At 51.0% G+C, this 27779-nt stretch overlaps 1 protein-coding gene across 1 annotated transcript; it reads right to left on the bottom strand.

Moving 5' to 3' along the window:
- Positions 1 to 4724: 4724 nt before the first annotated feature.
- Il17ra (interleukin 17 receptor A) lies at positions 4725 to 26581 on the bottom strand. The gene is made up of 13 exons (XM_036182392.1): positions 26338 to 26581; positions 18593 to 18617; positions 16430 to 16576; positions 15698 to 15810; positions 15094 to 15220; positions 13504 to 13551; positions 13229 to 13392; positions 11877 to 11960; positions 11441 to 11525; positions 10659 to 10670; positions 10364 to 10465; positions 8359 to 8400; positions 4725 to 7456 (listed from the first exon to the last, which is right to left on the bottom strand). Exons 1-13 carry the CDS (start codon positions 26461 to 26463, stop codon positions 5958 to 5960), a joined length of 2574 nt encoding a protein of 857 aa, XP_036038285.1. The 5' UTR covers positions 26464 to 26581; the 3' UTR covers positions 4725 to 5957.
- Positions 26582 to 27779: the final 1198 nt, after the last annotated feature.

Raw genomic sequence — 27779 nt, 5'->3', positions numbered from 1 at the left:
TGTGGCACACGCCTTTGATCCCGGCACCCAGGAGGCAGAAGCAGGCAGATCTCTGTGAGTTCAAGGCCAGCCCAGTCTACAAAGCGAGTTTCAGGACAGCCAGGGCTACACAGAGAAACCTCGTCATGAAAAAAAACAAAACCTCACACACACAAAAACAACAACGCAAGAATGAAATGAGGTGGACTAGCAAGATGGCTCCGAGGGTAAAGACATTTGCCACTAAGCCAGGCAACTTGAGTTCACTTCCCGGAGCCACACGATGGAGAGACGACTGTCCCACCAGGTGTTCTCTGGCTTGCACAGGCATACCATGGCACATGCACATCCTCTCCCACCCCTCACAAAATAAACACACAAATAAATAAAATAATATTTCTAAAAAGAATAAGGAGGTGACACATATCAAAATGGTTCTTTCTTGAGCCTGTGACAAATCTCACAGGCCAAGATGTATACAGAAAATATTTCCAGGTCAACGTAAGGGCACCTTCTCATTTCTTCCTAAGTCTGGCCAGGCCTGTTACACACTTTTAGACACATCTTTCAGGTGAGCCAGTGGTGCCTGTTGGCTTTGGTGAGCTGGAGCTCCTCAGAGACACCTGGGAAAGCTGGAGGAGAGCTCTGGATGACTGGTTCAGTGTGGGGACAGGGAGGCCACCACAGGTTAAAAGATGCTTCAGTACTGGTGCCAAGGAAGAGGACAAAATCACACCCCGGGGCACCAGGCCTTGGTGCACACCAGCTCATTTCCTGGACATGGCTGGGGTCATCTGACCCTAAGAGGCAAGAGCATATCCTCACAACAACCATCAGGCCTTGGTGCACACCAGCTCATGTCCTCGACAGGGTCACCAGTGAGGTGACTTCTGCTCCTTTTCCTGAAGCACTGGGGGAGAAGTGGCTGTGAAGACTACCTACAGGCAGCAAGGAAGCTACTTTAAACCTGAGTCTGTCACCTCTCAGACCCTCACTCCACAGGAGCCTTCAGATGTCAGCTGCTCAGTGGGGTCAACTCTTCCTGTGGTAAAGCTCAACTGTAGCTGAAAGCGGAACTGATTTTCGCTTTCTGAGCAGGCCTCATAGAAGACGAGAATAAGGTCAAACAACAGGGTTCTGTGCCAAGGTGTGGTCACACCCGCCTCAGGCCAAGGTTCCGGTGCCTCCCTCTCCAGTCTGAGATGGAGAATCTGGATACCAGCTCCTACTAAGATGCCCATAACCCAAGGGTGATTAATTCTCTAGGAATCACCATCCAGGTGAAGAGTGGACAGGGCAGACGGGACAAGACCTCTACTCGTCCCTCATCCGTAAGCAATGAAACAGAGGGTGTCAAGCTCCACTACCAGACAAAGGCTGGCTCCACAGGGTGACCACCCACCTTCATTACACAAATGGACAGGGCTGGAATGGGACCAGGTGCCAGGAGACCACATGTGGAGAGCGGGTAAAGAGCAGGAACAAGGAGGTGGTCCTGGGAGCCACTTGGGAATGAGGTGATGTGGAAAGCCAGGAGCATGCAACCCTGCCAGCTCCTCCCATAGCTTGAGGAAGGGTGTGTTACAGCACGCTGTCCTGTGGCTGCTTTTCCACAATGCTGTACCACTCAGCCAGTGTGTGCCACTCCTCACACTAATCTCAGAAAGCAAACACCAGGGGGAGAGGTCAGTGAACGGCAGGAAAGGAAGCTAAGCAATGCCTCAGGATTCACAAGCTGCTCGACCCCACAATCAGGTCAGAGGCACAGGCTGGGCTTGTTGGGAGAGGTGGCAGTGTGGTGGAGAGCCACAGAGGGGCCCCATGGAGGTTATAACATGTTTTCAGCACTTCCTGGGTGGGGAGACCTCAGAGCCTGCTCTGTGAACTTCGCCCATCCCTTACAGACCACTGTGAGAGAGGAGCTACTGCTGTGCCCATTTTAGAGATGGCAACCTGAAGCCTAGGAAAGATGTGCTATCTAAAGGTGCTCAGCTGGTGAGCAGTGGGGCGGGGATGCTCTTTGTAAGGAACTTTCTGTCAACACATCTGACTTGTGGGGTTCAGAGCCAGCCCTGTAATGACTGCACCAGAGAGCGCTGTGGCTGTGGCTCTCCTGCACTGCTGGAGCTCCTGGTGTCTGGCAGCCCCTGGTGAGCAGATTTTCTCAGGAGGTGCCAATGTAGGGCAAGCCCTGTTCTTCCGAGTACTTAGAACGGGAGTCTAAACACTCTGGAATCACAACTGTCCGCTGCACACTAAGGATACCATCCTCTTCTTTATTCCCTAATTTTTGTTTTGTTTTGTTTTGTTTTGTTTTTTTCAAGACAGGGTTTCTCTGTGTAACAGCTCTAGCTGTCCTGGAACTCACTATGTAGCCCAGGCTGGCCTAGTCTACATAGGGATCCACCTGCCTCTACCTCCCAAGTGCTGGGACTAAAGGTGTGAGCCATCACTGCCTGGCCCTTATTCCCTATTGTATTTTCAGGTCTTTCTGGTGCTGGGGAGGATACTCAGGGCCTCAGGCTGAGCGAGCCATCTATCACTGAGCCGCAGCCCCAGCCCTTACCTGTTTCTTTTTTTAATTTTTTAAAAAAATTTTCCTTTTTTAAAAAATTTATGTGCATTGGTGTTTTGCCTGCATGAGGGTGTCAGGTCCACTGGAACTGGAGTTACAGACAGCTGTGAGCTGCCATGTGGGTGCTGGGAATTGAACCTGGGTCCTCTGGAAGAGCAGTCAGTGCTCTTAACTGCTGAGCCATCTCTCCAGCCTGTTTCATTTTCTAAGTAAGTAAAAGCTAAGCAAACCCATCTTCCTCCCCATCTCGGAAGCCAGCTGGAACCCAGCGGGAAGCATGACTTCCGGACTGCACTAAGCCTTCCCAGGTGGCACAGGAAAGAAGCTCTGGACTGAAACATTGTATCAGGCGATGCCCAGGTCGCCATCTAATTGTCCCTTATTCCTTCCTTGTTTAGTTCCCAGACCTCTTTTCTTGATTAGGCTCAAGATAGAAGAGGTCAGAGCCACCTCAGCAGTCAGGAGCTTGCCCGGGGATGCACTGAAGTACCAATTTTGGTTACACGCCCCATGTGAAGTCTGCTCACATGCTTATTGATGCTTTCTACTCACTGAGCCTCCCCTGCTACTGTCTAGATGGCCAAAGAACTAAGAAAGCAGAACATGGGGACAATGGCTTCTGTCAGTGGGAGGCTCTTCTTGCAAATAGAGTATTGACTCCTTCCCCCTCCCAGATGGGGTTTCTCTGTGTAGCTTTGCGCCTTTCCTGGATCTCACTCTGTTGCCCAGGCTGGCCTCGAACTCACGGAGATCCGCCTGGCTCTGCCTCCCGAGTGCTGGGATTAAAGGCGTGTGCCACCAACGCCGGGTTTCTTGAAAGACTTTTGTGCATGAGTATTTTGCCTGCACCTATGTGTGTGCACTGTGTACATGTCTGGTGCCTGAAGAGGCCAAAAGGGGGCAGTGGATCCCCTGGGACTGGAGTTATAGGTGATTGTGAGCTGCCCTGTGGGTGCTCAGTACTGAACCTGGGTCCTCTGCAAGAGCAGTAAACGCTCTTCAGACATCTCCAACCCCAAGTTTTTGCGGCTTTGCTGAGGGAGCGTGTGCGCTAGGAAAGTGCTCTATCACTGACCCCACCTAGCCCCAAACAGGGTTCCATTTATTCTATGTATTGATGTGTGTTGAGATCAGTCTCTCCTTCCAGGTGGGTGCCAGGGATGGAACTCAGGGTATCAAGCTTGGTGGCAAGCACCTTTACCTGTGGAGCCAACTTTTTTCTCTTTTGAGGCAGGGTCTCACCATAACCAGTGCTGGCTTGGAAGTCCTGTCTCAGCCTTTCAAGTGTGCCATCATGCCAGGCCAAAGCAGTTTCATTAGGCACAGTCCCAAATGATACAGACATAAAGGAATGACTTTAATGCTCTTGATGATTTGTCTCGCATTTGCCGAACAGCAGACACCAGTTTATAGAACTTCTAACGCTCATGATGAGTACAGACCTCCAAGGAGCGCTGGGGAGTGAAGAACAGGAAATGGCCAAGAAACGCGGAGAATTCTGACTCCATTGTATGGATTTAGAACAGACACATCTGGAGTGAGTGAAAGCGGGGCCTGGTGCTGCCGAGGAGGGGGGGAGGCACGGGGGGGGGGGGCTGCGAGTACCAAGCTTCTTTCTGAGGTAACGGAAGTGTTCTAAAGGTGATTACACTGATGGTCGCTGAACGCTGAATGTACCAAGCCGCTCAATATAGGGTCAATTGTGAACCACACGATGTGTGAACGTCTCAATAAAGATGTTAGGGGAAAATAATGGGGCAGAAGAACCAATTTATTGGTACAGTATAATGGGCAGAACTGGAAGCTGAGGGATGCGAGCACTGGGTTGGGAGCACTGAAGCTAGAGGGGACACTGTTGGGGGGCAGGTCTGTGCTGCTGTGGGGCTGATGTGCTGCTGGGAGAACCCCTTGATGGGCCGAGGATGCTCACTGCCAGAATTTCTGAGAAGAACCAGAGCTGGAAAAGGCTGATGAGTAGGGGGGCCTTTCTTTCTCTCTCCTGGCCCTTAGCTGCTGCAGGGCTAGATATGGGCTACATGCTGTCTGAGACTTGGAACCTCAAGGGCCTGCTAACGCTAGGCAAGATTTATCTGTAGGACCTCTAAAAGAAGCAACTTCTTGACCTACGGTAAGAGGTGATTCAATAACAACTACAAATTCTTACCAACATAACAACTTTATTAAGTCTTCATTATTGTACACACACAAGCACACACGCGAACACTGGTTTTGCTTTTCCATAGCATTTCATGGTCCTTTTCTCCCCCAACCCTTTAGAATTGGTAGTGAACAGCATGGGGCCCAGGGCATGCACACCTGTGTATTCTCTAGGACTCAAGCCTGCTATCTGCTTCAAGAGGGCACCCTGGAGCTACGGTAAACAACTCTCCTCACACCTTAGGTATACAGTGACACACTTTCCTCTGATCTCACAGGCCAGCTATGTTCTCCACTGCCATGCCTTCCCATTACACCACCCCAAATCTTACTCTACTCTATTACTATTCCCTGAGGTAGAACTGAGGGTCTTGGGCCCCAAGCTGCTGGGATCAGGTGGCTTCAGTCCATGAAGAATCACCTGCCACAGCCCTCCCACAGACCGGCTGTCAGCACCTGAGCTCAGGATTTCACACACCTCTTCCTGCTTCTTAAGTTTGGCACCTCCTATTTCTATCCTGATTTCCTACAAACTGATCCGAGGAGACTTCTGGGTATATTTGGCATGCAGTTCCCCCCACACCCCAGAGCAACAGATCCACTTATGAACAAGTACCCAGCTGCTCCCACCCTAGCCCCACAAAGCTCTCTCCACCCTGAGCTCTAGCTCCTTCCTAATACTCAATCCACAGGCTGTTCCCCCATCCCCAGCACCGCACAGGAAAGCAGTTCCTCTGTCCAGACCAGACCGCTCAGGCTCTTGGGTTCTTTCTGTAGCCCGGGGCAGCAGCCCTCTCTTCAGCCTCATGCCTCAGATTATTGTCCTGGCTAATTTTCATCCTTATTGGTTTTTAAGCTTCTTGGTGGCCAAGCTATGCCATGGAACTTGTTTTTTAATCCCAAAGGTACAGAACGGATGCTCCAGGAATGAGTGACCCACTTGGCATGAGCCCCTGGAAGCAGGCTGTGGATCCTTGTGTGATGATGACCAGGTGTGCACATAAAGTAAAGGGCGGCTGTCTAGGGATCGGAATCCAAATGTCTACACTTGTTTTTCTGAGGGCTTGCTATGTTGTCCACACTGGCCCTGAACCCCTGAGTTCAGGAGATCATCAAGTCTCAGGCCCCACGTGCTGACACCACTATGTCAGACTTAGGGACCCACATTTCAAAGGCAGGTGCTCCCCCCCCCCCCATATACACATCAGTACAACACACATCCTCTTCAGCACAGGATCAGGAGGCCCTAGGAGGGAGCCTGCTCTTCTGTGGCCGGTCTCCTTGGCTCCAAGCTGTCCCAGCCGGGGTTCTTCTCAAGTTCCCAGAAGAAAAGTTGCCGTTGGAGGCTCCTCAGGTTCTGCAGGACCTCAGGAGACAGAGGCTCAGCTGACTCACCCAGCTCTAGTTCCTCCTCCTCCTCCTCTGCGAGCCAGTCGGGGGGTTGAGGGGAGCTTCTGGAGATGTAGCCCTGGTCCGACTGCACTGACTGCCGCTGCTCCTCCTCGGAGGGGGTGCTGGGGTCCTTGAGGACCACCATGGGCCTCGCCCAGCTCTCCTGCGCCTGTCCGCTAAGACTCTGCTGCAGTACTGACAGCATCAGGCTTTCTAACTGCTCTCTTGCCTCGCTGTGGAGGTGGTCAGGTGACATCATGGGAGTGCTACACAGAGGCAAGTCATCTGAGTCCACGGGCAGGCAGAGGAGGCTGTTCCTCTGGGCCCCCAGCAGCGGGCAGGCCTCACTGTCCCCTGCCAGGGTCAGCTGGGTAGCAGCTCCACTGCCCTCTGGAAGAGGGACAGGTTCCACCGCCCCGGCTGCAGGCACTTGTTCTGCGAGCAGCACCACCGTTTGGAGGGTCTGAGCCCCTAGCTCCCCCTGGGGCAGCAGCTGCTTGGCCATTCCGCTCTCCCCCTCACTGGCACAGACATTTACCACCAGGCAGCCCTCAGGAGGCTCCCGCACCAGGGGCTGCTGTTTGACAATTCTCCCCTCTGGTGGCAGTAGTGGGTCTTCAAACACTTCCTCATCCTGGGATGGGAGATCGTGATCACCTGCTAAGCAGAGGTTCTCCCGCTCGAACCAATCGGGACTCTTGGTTTGCCACTCCTGGAATCTAACCACAGCCTCCTTGAGCTGACAGCCACTAGGGCTCTTCAGGTAATTCTCCCCGGTGAGCTCTTGGACATGGTGCATCCGGCCAGGTTCAAACATCTCCAGGTCCTGGATCCGGAAGTAAACCTCCTCAAACTTGTCCATGAGTGGGTACCTGGAGGTGATGTTGAAGAGGTCGGGGACATCACTCTCGCTACTGATGCCGCTGAAGTAGCAGACAATGTAGGTGCCAAAGCAGGCTGGCCTCTTGAAGTCTGGCAGGATCATGTTCATGGCTGCTGTAAAAAGGTCCCCAGCAGGCTTCCGGTGGTCACACCGTAGCTGGACAGCAGGCTCAGTCCAACCCAAGATGGCCTTCCACTTGGCCTGGGTGCCTCGGGAGCACAGGATGATGATTTTGGAGTTGCTCTCCACCATTTCCTGTTTCTGTCGGCCTACCCAGGTCATGACCCCCACCTCTGAAATAATCTTCTCTTCCAGGAGGTCCAGGACTACTTCAGTGCCGCAGACAGTGATCAGGAACTGGGCGAACTTTAAGACTACGTCCACATAGAGGGGGTGGTCGGCTGAGTAGACAATCCAGACTTTCCTGGGCTTCAGGGGCGGGGGAGTCAGGTCGGGCAAAGGGGAGATGCCTGTGAGGGACGAGAGAACACGTGCTGATCTCACATGCTGGGCCTGGGCAGGACCCTCCAGAGCAGTGGTTCTCAACCCTTTGGGGGTCGAATGACCCTTTCACAGGGATTGCATATCAGATATTTATATCACGATTTTTAACAACAGCAAAAATACAGCTATGAAGTAGCAACAAAAGTAATTTTATGGTTGGGGGTCACCACAACATGAGGAGCTGTATTAAAGGGCCACAGCATTAGGAAAGTTGAGAACCACTGCTCTAGAGCCAGCCTACAAGCTACCTGTACCAAAGGCAGAGTTTGGCTTTCTATCTTCAGTGAACGGCCAGATGCTGCTATACTGCCTTGTTGTGATGTTCGAGAAATCAGTGAGGGGCATGAAAAGAACCAACCTCCCCCGCTTCATCCCTGCTGCTTTCCCCATACAGCTCCATCTGGTTGTTGGCTGATACTTCAATCATTTTAAATGAAAAAAGGGTAAAAAGCTGGATGTGGTGGTGCACCCTTTTAATCCCAGCACTTAGGAGGCAGAGGCAGGAGGATCTCTGTGAGTTTGAGGCCAGCCAAGGCTGCATAGTGAGACCTCCAGACCTCCTAAATCAAGACAAGGGGCTAAAAGGTACAAGGATCTGCCTGGGGAAGAGAAATACCCTCTCAGGGAAGAGTGCTCCCACAAAATGTTCACCTTCCCCCCTTTGTCTAAGCAATTAGGGAAAGGAATCCTGGGCCCTGTGTTTGGGGTACCCCCAAAGCCCTCTCTGCATGAGGTGGATACGTGTCCTAAGTAAGGGCAGAGTCTTCTGAAAGTCTGACCAGAGACGCGCCCATTCCATCTAGCCCAAGAACCCAGAGCCAGGCTCAGAGAGAAAGGCAGGGCACCACGCAGAGCAAGTGCTACTAACCATCGCATTTGGCATCGCCGCCACGTTTCTCGTGATCAGACCCTGCAGGGAAAAGAAGACAGCTACTGAGTGGCTTATTCCTCCGAAAGAGAAACGGACCCGCTCCCAGGTATCAGAGGGAAGTGAGGCTGAGTGACAAAGCGACAAGGGAGCAGCCCCTCGCTGGTGACCACAAGACACTGGGCCTCCGCAGAGACTGAGTCACGTAGCCGTGTAAGTGGGAGCCCCGAGTTAGCCGCTCCAGGAAGCTGTAAGAATGGGGAGCTACAATTGCTGCTGGCACTCCCTTTTGTCCTTGAGGAATGGGTCTGTGGAGGAACAGTCTAGAGATGGTGTGGGAAGTGCTGGGCCCTTCAGTCAGCTGTGGTCTGGATTACCTGTGGCATTCACCAAGCGGGGAGCCACAGACCTGAGCTGGGGGGTGCTCCCTGGCCCACCTAGGATTCTGCTTCCCAGGCCTCTGAGCAGACTCCACTGGAGGGAAGGGCAGTCCACGCAGGAAGCAGACATCTCACAACACTGCCTGCCAGAAGCAGCCCCCATGGCCCTTGCGACATTTCCTCCCAGTGTTCTTGAGGTGAGGAAGGGGAACTATATTCTTAGGTAATTGTTCCCCTTGGACACGTGACCAGGATGATTTCTTCCTGGTCCAGGGAGGGAACCCAGGGCCCCATGCATGTTATGCAAGTGCTCTACCTCTAAATCACATCTGGGCTCCTGAAGGAGAGATTTAAAATCTTAATTTCAACCCTCATTCTTTTGGCCTTTGCCCAGAACTGTCAAAAGACAGTCTAATGACTATGAGCGAGGTTTCTCCTGTTCGATTCCCTGTGGTGGGGACACTGGGACACACAGTGGGGAACATTAACAGTAGCTGGGGCACGGTTCAGCAGTAACGTGAGATGTCACGTGACTGTCCCCAGAACCTTGTGGACCCCACAATTCAGGATGAACCGTAATCTGCATGAATATCAGCAAGTGTAGAAGCAGCTTCCCAGATGACTGAAGACACATTGTCACAGTACAGGAACAGCTTAGCCTTCTAACCTGTCATCCATCCCACGTGCTCCCAATTAAAACTTGGCCAGTAGAAGGAAGGGTACTCGGGAATGAACAGTTACTCTAGGCTCTGGGAGGCATCCTATTTTACAGAAAAGGAAAAAGAATCTAAGCTTAAGTAACTCCTGTGACTACAAAGCTGGTGGTGAGCAAAGTCTACCCTTGTGAGTTCATGGTCAAGAGCCTGAGTCTTCTCTGTCACACCCTAATGTCCCTCAGGATTGTCTCTGAGCTCAGAGGCACAAGGCTGGGGACCTGAGGATGAGGCTGTTCAGCCTGCTCTGTCTGAGTGAGTGTGGCTGATGCAGGGACATTCCACGTTAGCTCTTTCCAACTTGTTGATTTGATTTGATTTATTTTAAAGATTTATTTATTTATTTATTATGTATACAGAAGAGGGTGCCAGATCTCGTTACAGATGGTTGTGAGCCACTGTGTGGTTGCTGGGAATTGAACTCGGGACCTCTGGAAGAGCAGTCGGTGCTCTTAACCTCTGAGCCATCTCTCTAGCCCCCAACTTGTTGATTTTAGAAACACTAATTTTAACAACAAAAATACCACTGTGGTGAACAGCACTGAGTAAACACCATGAGCCAAGTTCTGAGGAAAGAGTTCTCGTTTGTTGTTTCCTTTAATCCTTACCACAGCCTCATGATGTGCATATCATTAGAACTGCCATTTTGTCAAAGAAAGCCTGAGACTCAGGTCGTCTCACATGGAGCTGGTCTTTGATTCCAGGTCAGACTGATGCCTGGCTCTAGGTTCCTGACAGCTGAGAACACCAGGTCACATAATAGCCATGTCTCTGCTTAATTTGGCACTGAAGGGCGGAGTGAAGGCTAGCCCCTTGAGCACAGCACGACAGAGGTCTAGATTATGAGACTGGGACAAGAAGCAAAGACACATGGGAAGGCAAGAACAGGGTCAGCCCCAGCCCACTCCTTACCAGAAAGTCTCCAGGTCATGCAGACCGTCAGCAGGATGACAGAGCCCACCAGCAGAATGGCGATGATTGTGATGAAGCCATATACCCACAGGGGAATAGAGTCTGTGACAAAGAATAGTGTGAGCCTGGGGAGGGCCCCACACCCCAGCCCAGGCTCTGTCTTGTACCAAGCTACACTAACGATTTCACCCTTTGGCTGGCTGTGGGTGCAGCCTGTCTTCCTGGATTGGCTCAGGGATCAGCTGGGACCTCAGGTGGTCCCTTGGGAATGACCTTGACTGTAAGAAGGACTTACCTGCAAGGGAAGCTGTAATAGAACAAAAGGAAATAGGGACAGGTTACTTTTAATGATTAACAGTCACCCAAGCCCATCACAGACGCCCACTGATGGCCTTAGCCTATCACAGGTGCCCACCCATGGCCTTAACCCATCACAGGTGCCCACTGATGGCCTTAACCCATCACAGACGCCCACCCATGGCCTTAGCCTATCACAGGTGCCTACTGATGTCTTAACCTCTCAGAGAAACCACAAATGGCCTTAACCCTGTAGTCAGGCATAGCTACACTTGGCATAGCCTTCTCCATGGAGCCCCTCAGCCGAAGCGGTAATGATACCATTCTTCCCAAGGGGGCCAGGACTCATTCCACCACAGTGCCACATCTGCCCCCATTTGATCTGCACAGGTGGCTGCCAACCCCTACAAGCTCAAGTACGAACCTGGGGCTGTGTCTCTGGTGTGTGAACGTGGGCAAATTAATATCTGTGCCTCAGTTTTCTCATATATGAACTTGGCATGTTAAAGCACTCCCACGGTATACAGTTCTTACTTTGTGAGAATAACTACCTTGTTTTTCAGGAAGCTGAGTTGATAAGAAGGGTTAAGCCCCTTCAGATGCAGAGCTGGTGAAAGGCAGCAAGGAGTCCTACCCAGGGGTGTCATTCTGCACTCCACCTTGGCTACCAGCAGCTCTGAGCTAAATCTCCCTCCCCCCACAGTCAGAATTCCTATCCATGAAGCCAGCCCTCATCCGTGCTTGCCCCATATATACCAATGCCAACTGTCTCTCTCCTACCTGGGGCCTGTGGGATTTCTGGGCAGTGCACAGTCACAGCGTGTCTCAAGCAGTCATTCAGGCAGCTGCTGAAGAAAGGCTGGACCTGGGGGAGCAGAGGGTGAAGAATATGCCTACCCAAACCCTCACACCGAGGAGGTAATCTGTGAGTAACAGACTGGCTGGCCTACATCCTAGCTGCTCAGGAAGCCGAGGTAGTCTCCTCAAGGCCAGCCTGGGAACTGTGGTAAGACTCCATCTCAACGGGCCTATACTCCTTCCTTTTCAATGTGGCTGTTAGGCCAGGTCTCCCATTCATCGGGCTGGAGGACCAGGAGGAGAAAGGCAGCCAGAGGCTCCTAGCCAGTAGTGGCTGGAGCTGCCCTCTCTGCCTCGGCACCCCTCTGAATGGAGGAAGGCCACCTGTACATGCTCTCTTAGCGCCCCACCCACTCACCTGCAGGCGGTGGTGGCAGCACCAGTTAGAGTTGGGTAGAGTGAACGTGACATTGACTCGCTGGTGGAATTCTTCTTGTCTGGGCTGGGGAGAGAGGGAAGCTGGGTAAGACCTTGGGGTTATACACCCACAAAAACAGCTGCTGGGAGAGTGACCCTTTGTGGACCAGTGCCCCACTTACAGACATCAGAGGGAGATGCTTTTCTGATTTCTGGTCCAGAAAAACTATTATTTCTGCAGGGTGACTAGCCTGTGGTGAACTTCTAAGTACATTTAGTAATGGAAATTTCCCTCTTTGCTCTAGCTGCTGGGGCTTGGGGCACCAATCTATGTATATGTGGCAAGTGTAGAGTACAGAGCACGCTGTCTGTTCTTACCGGGCCTTATTTTAACTATTTCCCTTCTGTCTTAATCTCATTTCTTTTTAAATGTCCAAATAATTTTTGAGAGAGAGTAGAATAAATACAGGGACCAGGCAAGAGGCCTGGGGTTACGGAGAACATGTCCTGGATGGGATATGGAAAATGTGGGTGGTGTGGTGGGCTGGGCAGTATCTTCAGTACTTTGCCAACTGAGGATTCAGTCATGAGGGGATCCTCAAAATCGTTAGCTATCAGGAAAACAGAAAGTAACAAAACTGGCCACTCTAATTAGTCTGCCATTTAACCCTCCCAATACACCCCATAATTAGTTCCCTTAACTAAGTTTAGGACAGTTAGTCCAAGGCCTTCAAAAGCCTAAGCAAACTTTTAAGTTTAACTTCTGATATTTAAGGATTGCAAGCCTTTACCTTACATCTATTGAATGCAAATCAATTGATGTTATGAAGCCAAATCCCCACCAGACTGATGGGATGAAATGACGTTTTAGTTAACAACTAAAATACCTTACCACTGGCTTCAACCTACTTCTCCTGCCTGGGAGAAGACAGAGGAGCCTTGGCGAAGACTTTTTTTTCTACTTCTTTCTATCGTTATCCAATACGAACTTCACCACAAGACTTGGTAAAAAGAACTTGAGGTTGGGGATTTAGCTCAGTGGTAGAGCACTCGCCTAGCAAGCGCAAGACCCTGGGTTAGATCCTCAGCTAAAAAAAAAAAAGAGAGAACTTGAACTTCTGCATTTAGATTCACAGCCTAACGCTTACTCAGCCATTTTCCCTATGTTCATAAACTATTCTCAACAAACTGTGAAGACAGCAAGACCTCTGCCTCCTGAGAGGGCACAGCAACAGCCAGTGCACTTGAGTACGGTGCTGGGCTCTGGCAACAGGCTTAGCTAGGCCCAGCAGGGAGGAAGTGCCAGGGTTTGAGAGGTATTTTCTTCTCTGTCTGGGGGTGAGAAATATGTACCGCAAGTATTTGTTGGACGTCATCAAAGCAGCCTTGGTTCCCGGAGTGTGGAAAACTATCCAGCAGGATCTGGTAGGGGGTGGATTCGTTCCATAGGAGGAAGCTCACTCGTAGCTGCTGGGTGTCCAAGGTCTCCACAGTGATGTTGGGATCCCAGAGGCTGCCTGCCATGGGCGCAGGGTGGGTTGGGAATGAGGAGGGGTAGGTGTGTCCATGGGCAGTGTATTGTACATGTTAACGTGCCCAGGTCAAGGTCTCCTAGGCCAACCAGTTACCTGAGCTCACACATGGTGTGGTCATCTTCATCCGGGGGTCCTCACAGTCTGCCAAACCCAATAAAAGAGGAATCAGTGAGTTTCTGCCTTTAGGGAGCTTGTTCTTGAAGAGTTGGGGGTTTTGTTTTGTTCTTCTGAGACAGGGTCATTCTACATAGCCTCAGCTGTCCTAAAACTCACTATAGACCAGGCTGACCTCGAATTCACAAAGTTCCACCTGCCTCTGCCTTCCAAGTAGTAGTGAACCACTGTGCCCATCCTGTTCTTGCAGATTTTTGACATGGAGGCCAAAATTGCTGTGCCTCGGGAGCCTTTTCAAGGACACTCCCTCACTCCCTGCTCCAGGCCCAGAGAGCTGCCCCTGGCCAGAGATCAAACTGGAGCAGCCTGGCTCCTATCTTAGGGAGCCTGCCTGACTCAAGCATACTCCCCCTGAGCTCAGAGCCTACTTCACGTGGCCAGAAGTCCCTGGATTACTCCAGTTTTCTCCCGTACACATCTTTCTGCCTGTTACACTCGGGAACACTGCAGCCTCGCTGATTCTCCACACACTATCACTAGGTTCTTACTCAGGACCCCTGGGTAGGGGCCAAGAGTTCCTTTTTTCTTTTCTCTGTTTTTGCCCACAGAACTGAGGATCAAACCCAGACCGGCACCTTGCCACTGAGCACCTGGGAATCAGTGTTTGTAACAAGTCCCCAGGGCGGGGAGGGAGGAAGAAGTCGTTTGGCAAGTACGCATTGAGCCTCCCGTGTGTGACGTGGTCCTGGGCACTGCACAGACGGTGGAAATCCCTGCTTTCTGCAGATTGATCCTACAGACGAGACCAGTAAGAGCGAATTGACAACATTTGGCACCACGTGAGAGTAAGGGGATCTGTGAAAAGGAGGCAGGTGAGCAGATGCACACGCACGCATGTGAGTGTGCGCTTCAGCATGAGGAGGTGTCGCCAGCTTTAACAGGCATTTCTTGGGCTCAGGTGTGGCTAAGTGGTAAAGTGTTTGCTCAGTGTGTGCAAGGCCCTGAGTTCTCTTGCCACAGTCATCAATAACAAACACAAACAAACAAAAGACGTAACTTCCTGACTACCGACTAGGTACAATGAGAAATGATGTCAGTGATGGCCAAGGTTCTGGGGAAGGCTGAGATAGAAAATAACACAGAAGAAATGTGGTTCAAACGTGGTTGGTGGTGACCACAGATAGCATGAATTGGTGGGCAAGAGAGTAGGCTATGTAGATGGTGCCAGACAAATGCAAGTGGGATGTGGGGGAGTGAGAAAGAGAGAGAGGCCGAGCCCAGGCTGAGTGCACAGGCCACCTCACCTCCACCCCCTCCAGGATCTGACATTTTCTGGGATGGAAGTACTTCTCTGCACAGAGGGAGGGGCTCTGGTTGCCAACACATCCCTGGGACCTCTCGACACATGTTGTGACAACAGAGGACAGACTGCCTTCAAGACATAAGGCTTTGTTCTCAGCTGGAGGCTCTCTAGGCCCTGATCTGCAGCCACTGTGGAGCAGGCTGGATTCTGCTGTCTGAGCCCCCCAGAGCCCAGGACCAAGTGGGCGCTTGGAAGGGCACTCTTACCAGGCACAAAGATGATCTTGGACTTGTGGTTTGGGTCTCCATCAGGGATGGGCTTGGGCAGGTGGTGAACTGTCACCTCATACTCCTGGCCAGGATCTACCACAAAGTGGCTGAAGGAAAACCGCCACTGAGGACACAGGAAAAAGAGGGGAATCGGATGGGTCACATGACACCCTCACCCACTTGTATCCAAAGTCCCAATCTCACACCTCCCCACAATCAGCCAAAAAACAAACACAAGGATAATCACAGAATCCAAAATTAAGAGCCATAACCATTGTCCTTTCTACCTGTTTAAAAATATCAATCAGTAGACAGCCATGCCATTCGCATGCTGAAGAATGATGGGGTTAGGACACACGGACACACACCACACAAACAAATGACGAACCAGGCTTACAGAGTGCCTGGCTTCCACCCCCAGCACTATGAAGTAAAAAAAGGCAGCTAGGTCAAGTGGGAGGCATACTAACAAGCAAGGGTGGGTGTGCCAGGACCCATCCCTCACTCTGGCTCACAGCAGGCAGCCTTCTTGAACTCATTCTTTCAATTAGGTGTACCTTTGGAGACACTCGGGACACAGCTCAGTCGAGCTGCTTCTTACCCGCCTATAATGATGCTGAAGCTTGGACAGAAACTCAAATTCAACACACAGCCGTTCGTTGGTGTTCAGCTGCAGGATGGACAGCTCTGCGCCCTCAAGGAACAGGATGCTGGCTGCAGGCCAGGGAGGAGAGGGGCTCACAGACCAGACCAACCACACCCCGCCCAGGGTGTAGCACTTCCCATCGCCCTCTTACCTAACTCTCCACTTCCCCACTTGCAGAAAGTACCTTCTAGCTGGACAAGGACAAGGGACACTCTATACTAGGAAGTAGCAAAGACTTTGCAACTATGTGGCCAGAGCCCTGGCAGCAGGACACAGTGTCAAAGGCAGCTACGTCATCCTTCCAGAGACTCCCAGACGGCTAAGGATCTACAGAGAGCGCCTGCTGCTGTCCCCGTCCAGACCTGGCTTGCTCTGTTTAGAAATTCTTCCCCCTAGAGAGGTTTGGAGTGTGTTTTAGAAAGCGCTGGCTCCTAGGCCAAGAGAAAAAGCAGGTGGCAAACTGCTACCATTTCTTTTCTAGCAGATATTTATAATCCTTTTCATATAATAAAAAAGTTGATGCAAGGGAAGGCCTTCCATAAAGACGGTGTGAATAGAAGATACTCTGTGGGCACACATCTAACACTGGAAGAGCTGTGTTAATGGTGGAGCTTTCCAGAACCAACATGAGTCAGCTGTGCTCTCTTCCGAAGAGCACACCCAGGCCCTGGCTGACTGGCCACTCACCATCTGTCTGCAACGTCCACTCAATGTGCAACACAGGGACTAGGTCTCCGTGCCGGGTAAACGAAAAGTTCAGCTGGACGTGGATGTGTTTTGGGGAAGACGGCGTCAGGTTTCGAGGGTGGATCCAGCTGTCATCCAGGCAGGAACCTAGCCAGAAGATCGGTTATCAGAGGCTTACAGCCAAGACCCTGAGATCCTCTTGGAGGGTCCTGAGAGTTGCTACAAGTTCCACCATGGTTCACACTCTACAAATGTTCTCAATTGTTGCTGTTTTTATTCTTTTGTTCTTTTGGCAGGGAGGGCTGCCAACCAGCTCCCAAATAAAACACACACTGAGGCTTATTCTTAATTATAAAATGCCCGACCTTAGCTTGGCTTATTTCTAGTCAGCTTTTCTTAACTTATCCCATCTACCTTCTGCCTCTGGGCTTTTTCCTTTCTTTTACTTCTGTATATTTTACTTTCACTCTTGCTCCATGGCTGGCTGGGTGGCTGGGTGGTTGGGTGGCTGGGTGGTTGGGTGGCTGGGGGTGGCCTGGGCTGGCTGGGTGGCCTGGGTGCTGGGTGGCTTGGGTGCTTGGGGGGTGGGGTGGCTGGGTGGTTGGGAGGCTGGGTGGCTGGGTGGCTGGGGAGGCTGGAAGGTTGGGTGGCTGGGTGGTTGGGAGGCTGGAAGGTTGGGTGGCTGGGTGGCTGGGTGGCTGGGTGGCTGGGTGGTTGGGTGGTTGGGAGGCTGGGTGGCTGGGTGGCTGGGTGGCTGGGAGGTTGGGTGGTTGGGAGGCTGGGTGGCTGGGTGGCTGGGAGGGCTGGGTGGCTGGGTGGCGCTGGGTGGTGGGAGGCTGGGGTGGCTGGGAGGCTGGGTGGCTGGGAGGCTGGGTGGCTGGGTGGGCTGGGAGGGCTGGAAGGTTTGGGTGGCTGGGGGTTGGGGAAGGCTGGGTGGCTGGGAGGTTGGGAGGCTGGGTGGTTGGGAGGCTGGGTGGCTGGGTGGTTGGGAGGCTGGGTGGTTGGGAGGCTGGGTGGCTGGGTGGTTGGGAGGCTGGGTGGTTGGGAGGCTGGGTGGCTGGGTGGTTGGGAGGCTGGGTGGCTGGGAGGCTGGGTGGCTGGGAGGCTGGGAGGCTGGGTGGCTGGGAGGCTGGGTGGCTGGGAGGCTGGGTGGTTGGTCCCTGGTGTCCTCCTCTCCTTGTATTTATTCTCTCTGCCTGACAGCCCCTCCTATCCTTCCTCCTGCCTTGCTATTGGCCAGTTCCTTATTAGACCATCAGGTGTTTAGACAGGCACAATAACACAGCTTCAGAGTTAAACAAATGCAGCATAAAAGATTGCAACACAGCTCTGCATCATTAAACAAATGTTTCACAGGATAATCAAATGTAACACATCTTAAAATAATATTCCACAACACTCAACCTTCCAGCTGTGACCTTGGCCAGTTCTCTGCCCAGCCTGCTCTTTTCTAATGCTGGTCTGGGATGCCCACAAAGCTCCGAGTCTAAAGAACATTTGGGCCAGAGTTCTAACACAGAGAAACTCTGTCTTGAAAAACAAACTCTGTCTTGAAAAACAAAAACAAAAACAAAAACAAAAACAAAAACAACAAAAAAAAAAGACGTGGGAAAGAAGCCGTCATTGGAAATGGGGCACAGGAGGGGGGGGGGGAATGAGAGCTCCTTTGTTTTTATCTGTCATGGCCCTAGTTAGCACCGACACTTGAAGTATATGCCTCATCATTAAAAAAACAACTAGGGGCCGAGGATTGTGACTCAGCGGTGAGTATTTGTCTACTGTGTCTGAGGTCCTGGGTTTTATATCCAGCATAGGAAATACTTCTCATAGACTATAAATAAACAAACAAGTAAACAAATTAAAAGAGAAAAAAGCAAGCCAGCACCATGGATGCCCAGGACAAACTGAATAGATCGGATACAAAGTAAGACGGACTAGGGTACCACCCCAGGCAACATCCAAAACCCAGGTGGCAGCTGGGCACGCCCCGGCTTTTGCATAATGAATGAAGGTTTGCCACCAGAAGCACTGGTGCCTATATCCAAGATGCCCCCACAGATGGTGACCCCCATCCAGGGCACACAGGAGGCTCCTGCGGAAGTCAGCAGGAGGCCCTCACTTCATTAACAGAGCAGAAAAAGTGGAACAAAAAAGAGGACTTACTATTCTTGACTCTGCAGCTCAGCTCCTGTGGGAAGAAAGCAAGTGGTGATTACAGATGAGGAGAAGCAGGCTCACAGGGCCCTGCCCCCTCCCCTCAGACCCCATGGGCACAGTTCCCACAACCCTTTTGCCTCCTCACATCTCACTTTTGGGAGCTGCTCTGCCCTCAGGTAACTGAAAGTCCCCTAGGAGCATTCCCCCTCTGTCTAGTCAAGGAGAGGGTATGTGGTAGGCAGACAGGAAACAGAATTGGAGGCTTTTTTATTTTTTATTTTTTGGCTTCTAAGACAGGGTCTTATTATGTAGCCTTGGCTGGCCCAGGGTTATGTAGACCTAGATGACCTGGAACTCACAGAGATCAGCTTGCCTCTGGTTCCTTGAGTGCTAGAAGTAAAGGCCACCAAGCAGGGCTAGAATTGGAGGCTTTTTTGAGCAACTGTTGTAAGCTGGGAATTTCAACAACAAAAACAAAATAAAGCCAAATAAACAAAACAGAGGGGTGTCTGGCAAGAAGGTCCTTAAATTCTGAGGCTTCCAATTCTCCTAAGAGGTAAAAGGTAAAGGGTCAAATTTACATTTTTTGCTTGTTTATTTTTTCAAGACAGGGTTTCTTTATGTAGCCCTGGCTGTCTTAGAACTTGCTTTGTAGACCAGGCTGGCCTTGAACTCAAGAGATCTCGCACACTCAACATATATGCCTTACTCAAAGCTCAACTTCGTCAACATTAAATCAGAATATCCTAACACCAAGTTCACAGTGTTGTTGGGAATTAAACTAACCAGAGGAGTAAAGACCCAGGGCAGGGCATGGATGTGGGAGGTAGTAGGGTGACCCTTCACTTCACAAACACTTTAAACACTGGGCGGGGGTTCTCAGACTGGGCATTAATTTAGTCAACACCACAGTGCTCTGACCTAGTCAGCATGCAGCTCACGGAACCCTAAGAGCATCATGTGTAGCTCGGCTAGCAACAGTGCTCAGAGAGCCACCTCCTTGACAGTGTGTGACAGAGCTGGTATCTGGTACTTCACAGTCGGTGCTGGCAAGGCAGCGAGGGGAAGCCCTGGAATTCAGGCTCTGCCACTGCTGGGTCTTTGAACTACCCAGATTGGCCCAAGCTGTCCTGTGGCCAGAGTCAGCCATGAAGCCGAAGGAAGAGCTGCATAATGGATGCAGAATGATGCACCGTGTGTAGGATGGGCACCAACACCTGCCTCCCTGGAGGGAGCAGAGTGCAGGACTCCGGGCAATGTGATGCCCCAGGGTTCATTCACAAAGCGGGTCAAGGGACAATCGTGATGTTATGCCAGGATCCATTCTGGGTCTGCTATTTCATCTGCGTCCTCCTGTTTGGGAGACCAGTTCACATGCCCTTGGGGTTCAGACTTCTTGTACCTGACCCAGTCTTTTGTGATGAACTGTCCTTCACTGTCCCTGGGCTCACACCACAGCCTGCCAAATGTCCCTTGCAGGTTTAGAACAAGACCCATCTGGCAGTCTCTGCTCACTCTGACAGACAAACTATCTCCTGAGATTTAGCTCCTTTCTTCCCATGTGGAACTCCTGTGAACCGGACACACAGGGACAGAAACAACCCTTGAGATCGGGAACTCTTACAGAAACGGCAAACATGTATACTCCATTTGGGGTAACTCCCTATTACCCACCAGTAGCTACTAAAAACCCAGGGCAAGATGGCACCTATTCTGACAAGAAGAGGAAGTGTGACATCCCACAGAAACGGCTTCATACTTCAAGTGCTACTGCCTCGGTCTTGCCTGTGATAGTTGGATGGACGATCATCTATGGAAGGGAGTGGGGAGAAGCGACCAGAAAAATTTTTATCCAAGTAGAGACAAAAGCTGCCTTGCTGTAACAATACTAAGCCAAAAACCAAGCTGCGCCGCAAATGGGCTGAGGAGCAGTCGGGGGAGGTGATGTTTCGGCTGTTACCAGCAGGTAAGTAAAAGAAGCACATTACAAACAGGAGTGTGGAAGGAAACAATGGATCCATCACAAGTGACTGCCTTGTGCTGGTGGAATGTAGGGAGCTACTGTTTTAAATATCCCAGGAAATTTTTAAAAGGAACCCCTATATTACTTGATAAAAGTGATTTAAATATGGAAGTTTATGATAGTAATCTAAACAAAAGGTTTTAAAATGAGATAAGCAAATGAAAATGTCATTTAGAGAAGGAAATAGGGGTCTTTTTTTCCTTATAATTAAAAAATTCTTTTATGGGGCTGGAGAGATGGCTCAGAGGTTAAGAGCACCGACTGCTCTTCCAGAGGTCCTGAGTTCAATTCCCAGCAACCACATGGTGGCTCACAACCATCTGTAATGAGATCTGGTGCCCTCTTCTGTATACATAATAAATAAATAAATCTAAAAAAAAAACCTTCCTTCCTTTAAAAAAATTCTTTTATGTGTATGGGCGTTTTGCCTGCATGTATATCTGTGACACATGCATGCCTGCAGCCTGCAGAAGTCAGAAGAGGGAGGAGGATCCCTTGGAACTGGAGTTACAAGTCATCATGAGCCACCACATGGGTGCTGGGAACCGAACCCTGGTCCTCTGGAAGAGCAGCCATTGCTCTTAACCTCTGAGCCACCTCTCCAGCACATTTTTTTCCCTTAATAATTCAGTTCCAATACAGAATTCACACTAATGTGTGCAGGTATGTGTGGAAGCCAGGGCTGATGTATAGGACTCTTCCTCTGTTACTTTTCTACCTTCTTCTGTTGTTGTGAGGCAGGGTCTCACTCTACCTAACTGGTTTTTTGAGACAAGGTCTCTCACTGAATCTGGAACTCATTGTTCCAAGCTGGCCAGTGGGCCCTAGGACCCACTTGTTCTGTTTTCTAGCACTGGGTTATAGGTGCAGCTGCACAGCCGGCTTTTTATGTAGCTGCTAGAAATCTGAACTCAGGCCTTCCTGCCTGCTAAGCAAGCACTTTATCCTTTTCATTTGTATTTATTGTGTGTGTGAATGCATGTCAGCACACATACGGAGAAGTCAGAGGACAACTCTCAGGAGTTGGTTCTTTCCTTTTGCCCTGTGGATCCCAGGGATGGAACTCAGGTCATCAGGCTTGGAGGCAAGTGCCTCCCACTGAGCCACCGAACCCACTGAACCACCACAACAGCCCTTAACTTATTTATTGGTTTGTTTTTGAGACAGGGTTTCTCTCTGTTGCCCTGGCCCCTGTAATCTTCTTAATAATAAAATGCGTTTGATATCATCCTTGGACACTACTAATATAAACCTTGTTCTGTCCAATAATTTTCCCCCAACTGCTTCCTTAATCCTTTCAAAACTCCTATTCCTAGGACTAAGGGTTGAATCATTCAGTAGGAAATGGTTAGGACATGTACAGCCTGGTTCAATTCCAACAGCACATATGCAGCATGAACATCACCCCAGACACCAACCCCAACCGACCACTCATGCAACCATAACAGAAAGAAAAAATACCATGTGTTGCTGGGCAGTGATGGCTCATGCCTTTAATTCTAGCACTTGGGAGGCAGAGGCAGTTGGATCTCTGAGTTCAAGGCCAGCCTGGTCTACAGATTGAGTTTCAGGACAGCCAGAGATACACAAAACAAACAAACCAACCAAAAACAAAAACAAAAAAAAAAACAAAGTCATTCCTCGGCTACCTCTTCATGAAAAGATTTGTTAGCCATCTTGTAGAAATCAGAGAATATGGGCTGCAGAGATGGCTCAGAGGTTAGGAGCACTGGCTGCTCTTCCAGAAAAGCTCCTGAGTTCAATTCCCAGCAACCACATGGTGGCTCACAGCCATCTATAATGAGATCTGGTGCCCTCTTATGGCATGCAGACAGAACACTGTATACATAATAAATAAATTTGTTTTTTTTTTGTTTTGTTTTGTTTTTTGGTTTTTCGAGACAGGGTCTCTCTATAGCTTTGGAGGCTGTGCTGGAACTCGATTTATAGACCAGGCTGGCCTCGAACTCACAAAGATCCACCTGCCTCTGCCTCCTGAGTGCTGGGATTACAGGTGTGCACCACCACCGCCCGGCAAATTTGTTTTTTTAATATTGGAGCTGAGGATCAAACCCAGGGCCTTGCGCTTGCTAGGCGAGCACTCTACCAGTGAGCTAAATCCCCAACCCTTGAGCCACTATATTTTAACTGTGATGCTGGCAGCAGTTTACCACATCCGTGGTTACACCAAGAGACGACACAAAGCCACTGATGGAACCATCCAGGTCTGTGTGTGTGCGTGCATGTGCGTGCGTGCGTGTGCTCTGCGAAGTTCACGTGACATTTTTTAGAACATCTCTCCACTGTCAGGCCATTCACACCTGTGGCCCAGGGAAATCAGCCAGGTGGCTCCAGGTTCCAGAGCTACAGTAAGCTTGCTCTGCCCTAGATCCATGCCCCAGCACTGTTACACCACCGTCTCCCAGGAAAGGGATGTTTACAACATGGAGGCCTCTCCTCCGTACTCAAAGCAGGACAATTAAAAGAAGAAGTGAAAGACTGTTTAGCTCTGGGCATTGAGCAAACATTACCCACAGCCTGATACAGGTTGGTGGAACACCCCAGTGCACACAGCCTGAGGTCTTCACAGACAGGGCCACTCCTCTTAGAGATGAGAACACAGGACTGCAGTGCAAGAGACACGGAGGCTTGCCGAGGGCCTGGTCTCCTGACTGGTCTGCTGTTTGCTAATTGATGCTAGGGTCCTCTGCTCGTAGGTTAGTCTGACAAAGGCAGTGGGCAGCCAGGGCTGAGGGCTGGTCAGCAGGAGCAGGACCTGCTCCTGCCGATCACATCACTGGCACACACGGTGGCTTTGCCTACAGGAGAGCGTCCACCATAGGAGCACCCGCAGAACACAACTCTTAACTTAGGGAAGGCTGGTAAAGCTGAGCAAAGCTTCCGCCACCGCAAGACAAAAGGGCGATGCCAAACAGTTACTCCACCACAAGTCAAAACCACAGGCGCTCAGGAAAACGAGCTGATAATGGTAACAGACATCCTGTCTGTAAACGGTGTGCGCCTTCATGCTGACGAACTCCGGGTTGCTGCTTATCGCTTTCCTTAAGAATGGCAGTTCGCAAGGACCTGACCTGTAGAAGCCGAGGCAGGCCAATGAAAAAGTATCCAGGGGAATACAATTATTTATGGTGTCTCCATGGCTTCTTGGGGAGATCAATCACCCCGTTTTGAGGTGCTAATTCCAGGCACCAGAACAAGTGCAATGGCCTCAGTTTACTACTGCCTGAAGAGCGGAGGAACCTATCCTCTTTCTTCCTCTACGCTTTTGTACTTTCATGCACACATGTTTACCAAGCCCCTAGGCTGTGCTGGCAGCATGGAGCAAGGAACAGAGCAGTCATAGGAGGGAGTCACTGAGAGCTAAACCACTTTTCACTGGTCATTTTCTTATGTTTACAAAGTGGCAGGCTCCCTCTGAGATGTCTCCTCCAGTCCTCTCATGGTGGAAATAAACCACACACTGTGTCCATTAAAACTGTGTGTGTGTACACATGCGCTTACAGTGTGGGGTTTTTTGTTTGTTTGTTTGTTTTGCAGTTCTGGAGATAGAAGCCAGAGACCACTGAGCCACACCCCTAGCTCTTGCCACTTTTAAAAAGGACCAGCCATCAGGGAGAAAGAAAGAAAGGGGTCACCAAAGAAAGCACCTCTCCAATTAAAGCCTGGGGGAGGGGGGCTGGAAAGGTGGATGGTTCAGCAGTGAAAAGCAGTTGTCCTGTAGAGAGAGCCTGAGTGAGATTCCCAGCATCCACACAGTGGCTCTCAATAGTCTATAACTCTAGTTCCAGGACATACAATGCCCCGTGAACTCCACAGCCACCAGGCCTACATGTAGTGCACATACATAAACGAAGGCAAAACACTCATAAAATAAAATAAAATAAATCTAAATTAAAAATAAAAACCAAAACTGGGCAGTGGTGGCGCATGCCTTTAATGCCAGCACTCGGGAGACAGAGGCAGGTGAATCTCTGTGAGTTCGAATTGAGGCCAGCCTGGTCTACAAAGTGAGTTCCAGGACAGGCTCCAAAAGCTACACAGAGGAACCCTGTCTCGAAAAGACAAAAACAAACAAACAAATAAATAATAAAAATATAAAAACCAAACCAAAAGATCAACAACAAAAAGCAAAACTTTTATGATTGTGATGGTAGCTCAGAGCATAGCTAGCTTTTGTAGATCTCACAACCCTTGAGCTCAGTTCTCACCCCATTTCCCTTTCCTGCTCCACAGATACCCATATCCTCCAGCCATACACTTTACCCTGCCTCACCTAGGGACATTGGCTGCGGCACCTTCCACCAGAAGGAATGAATATTTTAACTAAACTGTTTCTGAGGCTCCCACTCTGGAACAGAACCACCCAAACGTCTTTTCAGTGAGAAACAGTCCAGCTGGAAGTTGTACAACCGGTGAGGTTGTAAAAAAAGCACTTGCTCCAGGCTGCCTTGCAAGACAGTTCTCACATCCAAGACAACTTCACCCTGGACACTGGAGTCCCAGAAATTATTTCTTTAGTCTCAGTCTACTTGGATCTGGAAGGCCCTTGGCAAATGACTAGCCACAAACAGCAATTCTCTGTGTTGTGACACTTCTGCCTTGTCTGAAGATGTCACTCACTCTGCTTTGCCCAATATGGGGATCACTAGGACATTTCCCAACAGCCCTCAGATTTTTTAAAAACATTTTTTTTTCCTGTAAAATAGTCACCCTCTCCCCACCCTCTTTTGGTAAATCTACAAAAATTAGATAACTATCCTTTTGTTTCACATCCTCTGACTCAGCTACTGAACACAGTTTCTGGGGTCAGCAGTGGAAGTGGAGGGGAAGGGGCTGGGAAAACCAGCGGAGGAAAGAGAAGCCTTGGAGGGAAGAAAAGTTTATTTGTGGAACAGGCAGGCTGTTTTGCACCCGTTAGTTTTGTTGTTGTTTTTTTCTTTGGGGGTGGGAGGGGGGTTCTCAAGGTTCAACCGACAAGGGTGTGTCAGTTTCCTACGAACGCAGCGGGGGGTCCTCCTTGCTAGTCACAAATTGGCAGGCTTCCAACTCGGCACATTCCGCGTGTTAAAACTCAACTCTAGGATTCTCGGTTCTGGGACACACATGGTGGTGGGGAGATGGGTTGGTCGGTATCTGTCAGCCCTCGGTGGGTGGCCAGGCCACATCCTGCTTGATTCCCCTGGGCACCGGGCTTGCCTGCACTACTCGACCCATGGGGACCCCCGAGGCCGGGTTGGGGCGGCTGAGCCTGGTAGAGCTGGAGGATGACTTCCCAGGAAGCATGGAGTTGGGTGCCAGCCCAAACCCGTTCAGCTCTTGCCAAGGTCCCTTCTCCAGGTCCCTGCCCATCCAGAGCTGCCAGTCTCTCGTGTCTCCCAATTCCGAGGCCCCGACGGAATTGCCACGCGCGCCTCGCGGTGCCGGTGACACCGCCGCCCGCGTAGTTTCCCTAGAACTCCCCTCTCATTCCGCACCGCGACTCCACTCCCAGTCACTGCCAGTGCACCTCCACGTCGCGCTCACACCCGGGCCTCCTCCGAGTCCCTCCCCAGGCTCGCCGGAACCTGCACCGCCCACCCCTTCGCATCCCCGACGGCCCTCAGCACCTTCGACAGCTCTTCGCACTCCCGACGGCCCTTCCCACCGCCGCCGTCTCCACCGCCCCCGACGGCCCCAGCATCCCCGCTCCGCCCGGCTTCAGTCTCACCTCCTGCGCGCAGACCGGAGCTGGGAAGTCCAAGAGGCGCGGGGAGGCGCGGCCCGGGGCCAGCACGCTCAGCAGCAGGAGCAGCCGTCCCAGCGCGGGCCCGGGAACGACCCGCGGAGTCCCCATGGCCCCGGCACTGTCGCGGAGCGCTCGCGGCTGGCTCTGCCGGACGGCGGGGGCCCGCGACGGGCTTTCCCTGCGCTGGACTCGCGCTCGTCTGCTTCTCACGGCCTCCTTCCCCGGGCTTCCGGCTCCTCTGGGGGCGGGGCGGGAGGGGCGGGGTTTGGGCGGGGCTGGTCTTCCTCCGGCCCCGCCCCCGCCGCTGCCCAGGTGCGCTCTGGGCCTCCTCTGCTCCGCAAGCACTGGAGCCTTTTACCAAGCCCTGCCCGCAGCCAACTTGCTATGGAGTCTGACTACCGTCGCCATCGTACCCTCCTCGTTTACTCTGACCCTGTCCAGATCTATTTCTGCATTCAGTCGTTTTAGTCTAGTCCCGGACTCGGGACTCAGGGGAGTCTGTTTCCTCAGTCTCTTTCCACTCCGTGTTTTATGCATTGTAACGTAACGCTCATTTGTTCTCATTTTCCTGTACATCTTTCTAGTCTTTGATGGCCGGACCATGAAGTTTAAGCCACATTTATCAAGTCCATGAAATTCTGTAGTTTCTCCCTTTAAGCTTTGTATCATACATTCGCACACTCAACATCTGTGTATGCCACTCACGGAGGATTTAGCGCTAACCGGTTGCAGGCAGTTGTGTTTTGTTTTCACACTTGCGGTATGACTTACACAGCCATTTCCTGAAGTTGCATAGTAAGTTAAACACAAATTGGTCCAGGTTTTTCTATTCTTGTCTATCTAGAAATTTTAAGTCCAAGGACATTACGGTAGTTTAGAGTATGACCTACGACCTTAAACAATAACATTAGAAGTATTTGGAAAGTAAATGAGCCTCATTAACGGAATTGCTTTGACTAAATACAGAGCTCTGAAATGTCAGGCAAGTGAAAAATCGTCATCTCACGGCTTGAGGAAAGCGAGCACATCGATCTGTTTGCTTTAAAACACAATGTGGGGCTCCAACATTGCTGAATGGGAAGGATTAAAAGTGGATCAGAGGAGGGAAGTGGAGACAGCTCTTTCAAGGAGCCTGACTGTAGAGCACAGCAGAGCGCAGGGTGGCTGGGAGTGGAAGGGGCAGCTGAGGACTCAAGGAGGGTGGGGGGCTGAGTAGTACAATGGACAGGGTCCCCGAGAATGCCTAGGATGTGCTCTAGAGCCCGCTGGAGAGAGCAGGAGGTGACAGAAATGGTGACAATTGGTTGGTGGGTTTGGAAGGAAACAGGGGTCTTGGGTGGTGATCCCTGCGCTTTCAGCTTTGAAGCAGGAGATAAGAGCGCAAGAGCCAAGGCTGGAGGCTTGGGAAGAAAGGAAGGGTGTTG

The sequence above is a fragment of the Onychomys torridus genome, chromosome 3 (assembly GCF_903995425.1).
Source record: "Onychomys torridus chromosome 3, mOncTor1.1, whole genome shotgun sequence".
Taxonomy (NCBI): domain Eukaryota; kingdom Metazoa; phylum Chordata; class Mammalia; order Rodentia; family Cricetidae; genus Onychomys; species Onychomys torridus.
This window is presented reverse-complemented; position numbering and strand designations above follow the sequence as displayed.

Coding starts and splice junctions, on each gene's coding strand:
- Il17ra (XM_036182392.1), bottom strand. CDS start 26,463: ATGGGGACTCCGCGGGTCGTTCCCGGGCCCGCGCTGGGACGGCTGCTC. Junction 15,221..15,697: donor TTCAGCATCATTATAGGCGG/GTAAGAAGCAGC, acceptor CTGTGTCCTCAG/TGGCGGTTTTCCTTCAGCCA. Junction 11,961..13,228: donor ACGTCCAACAAATACTTGCG/GTACATATTTCT, acceptor CTCTCTCCCCAG/CCCAGACAAGAAGAATTCCA.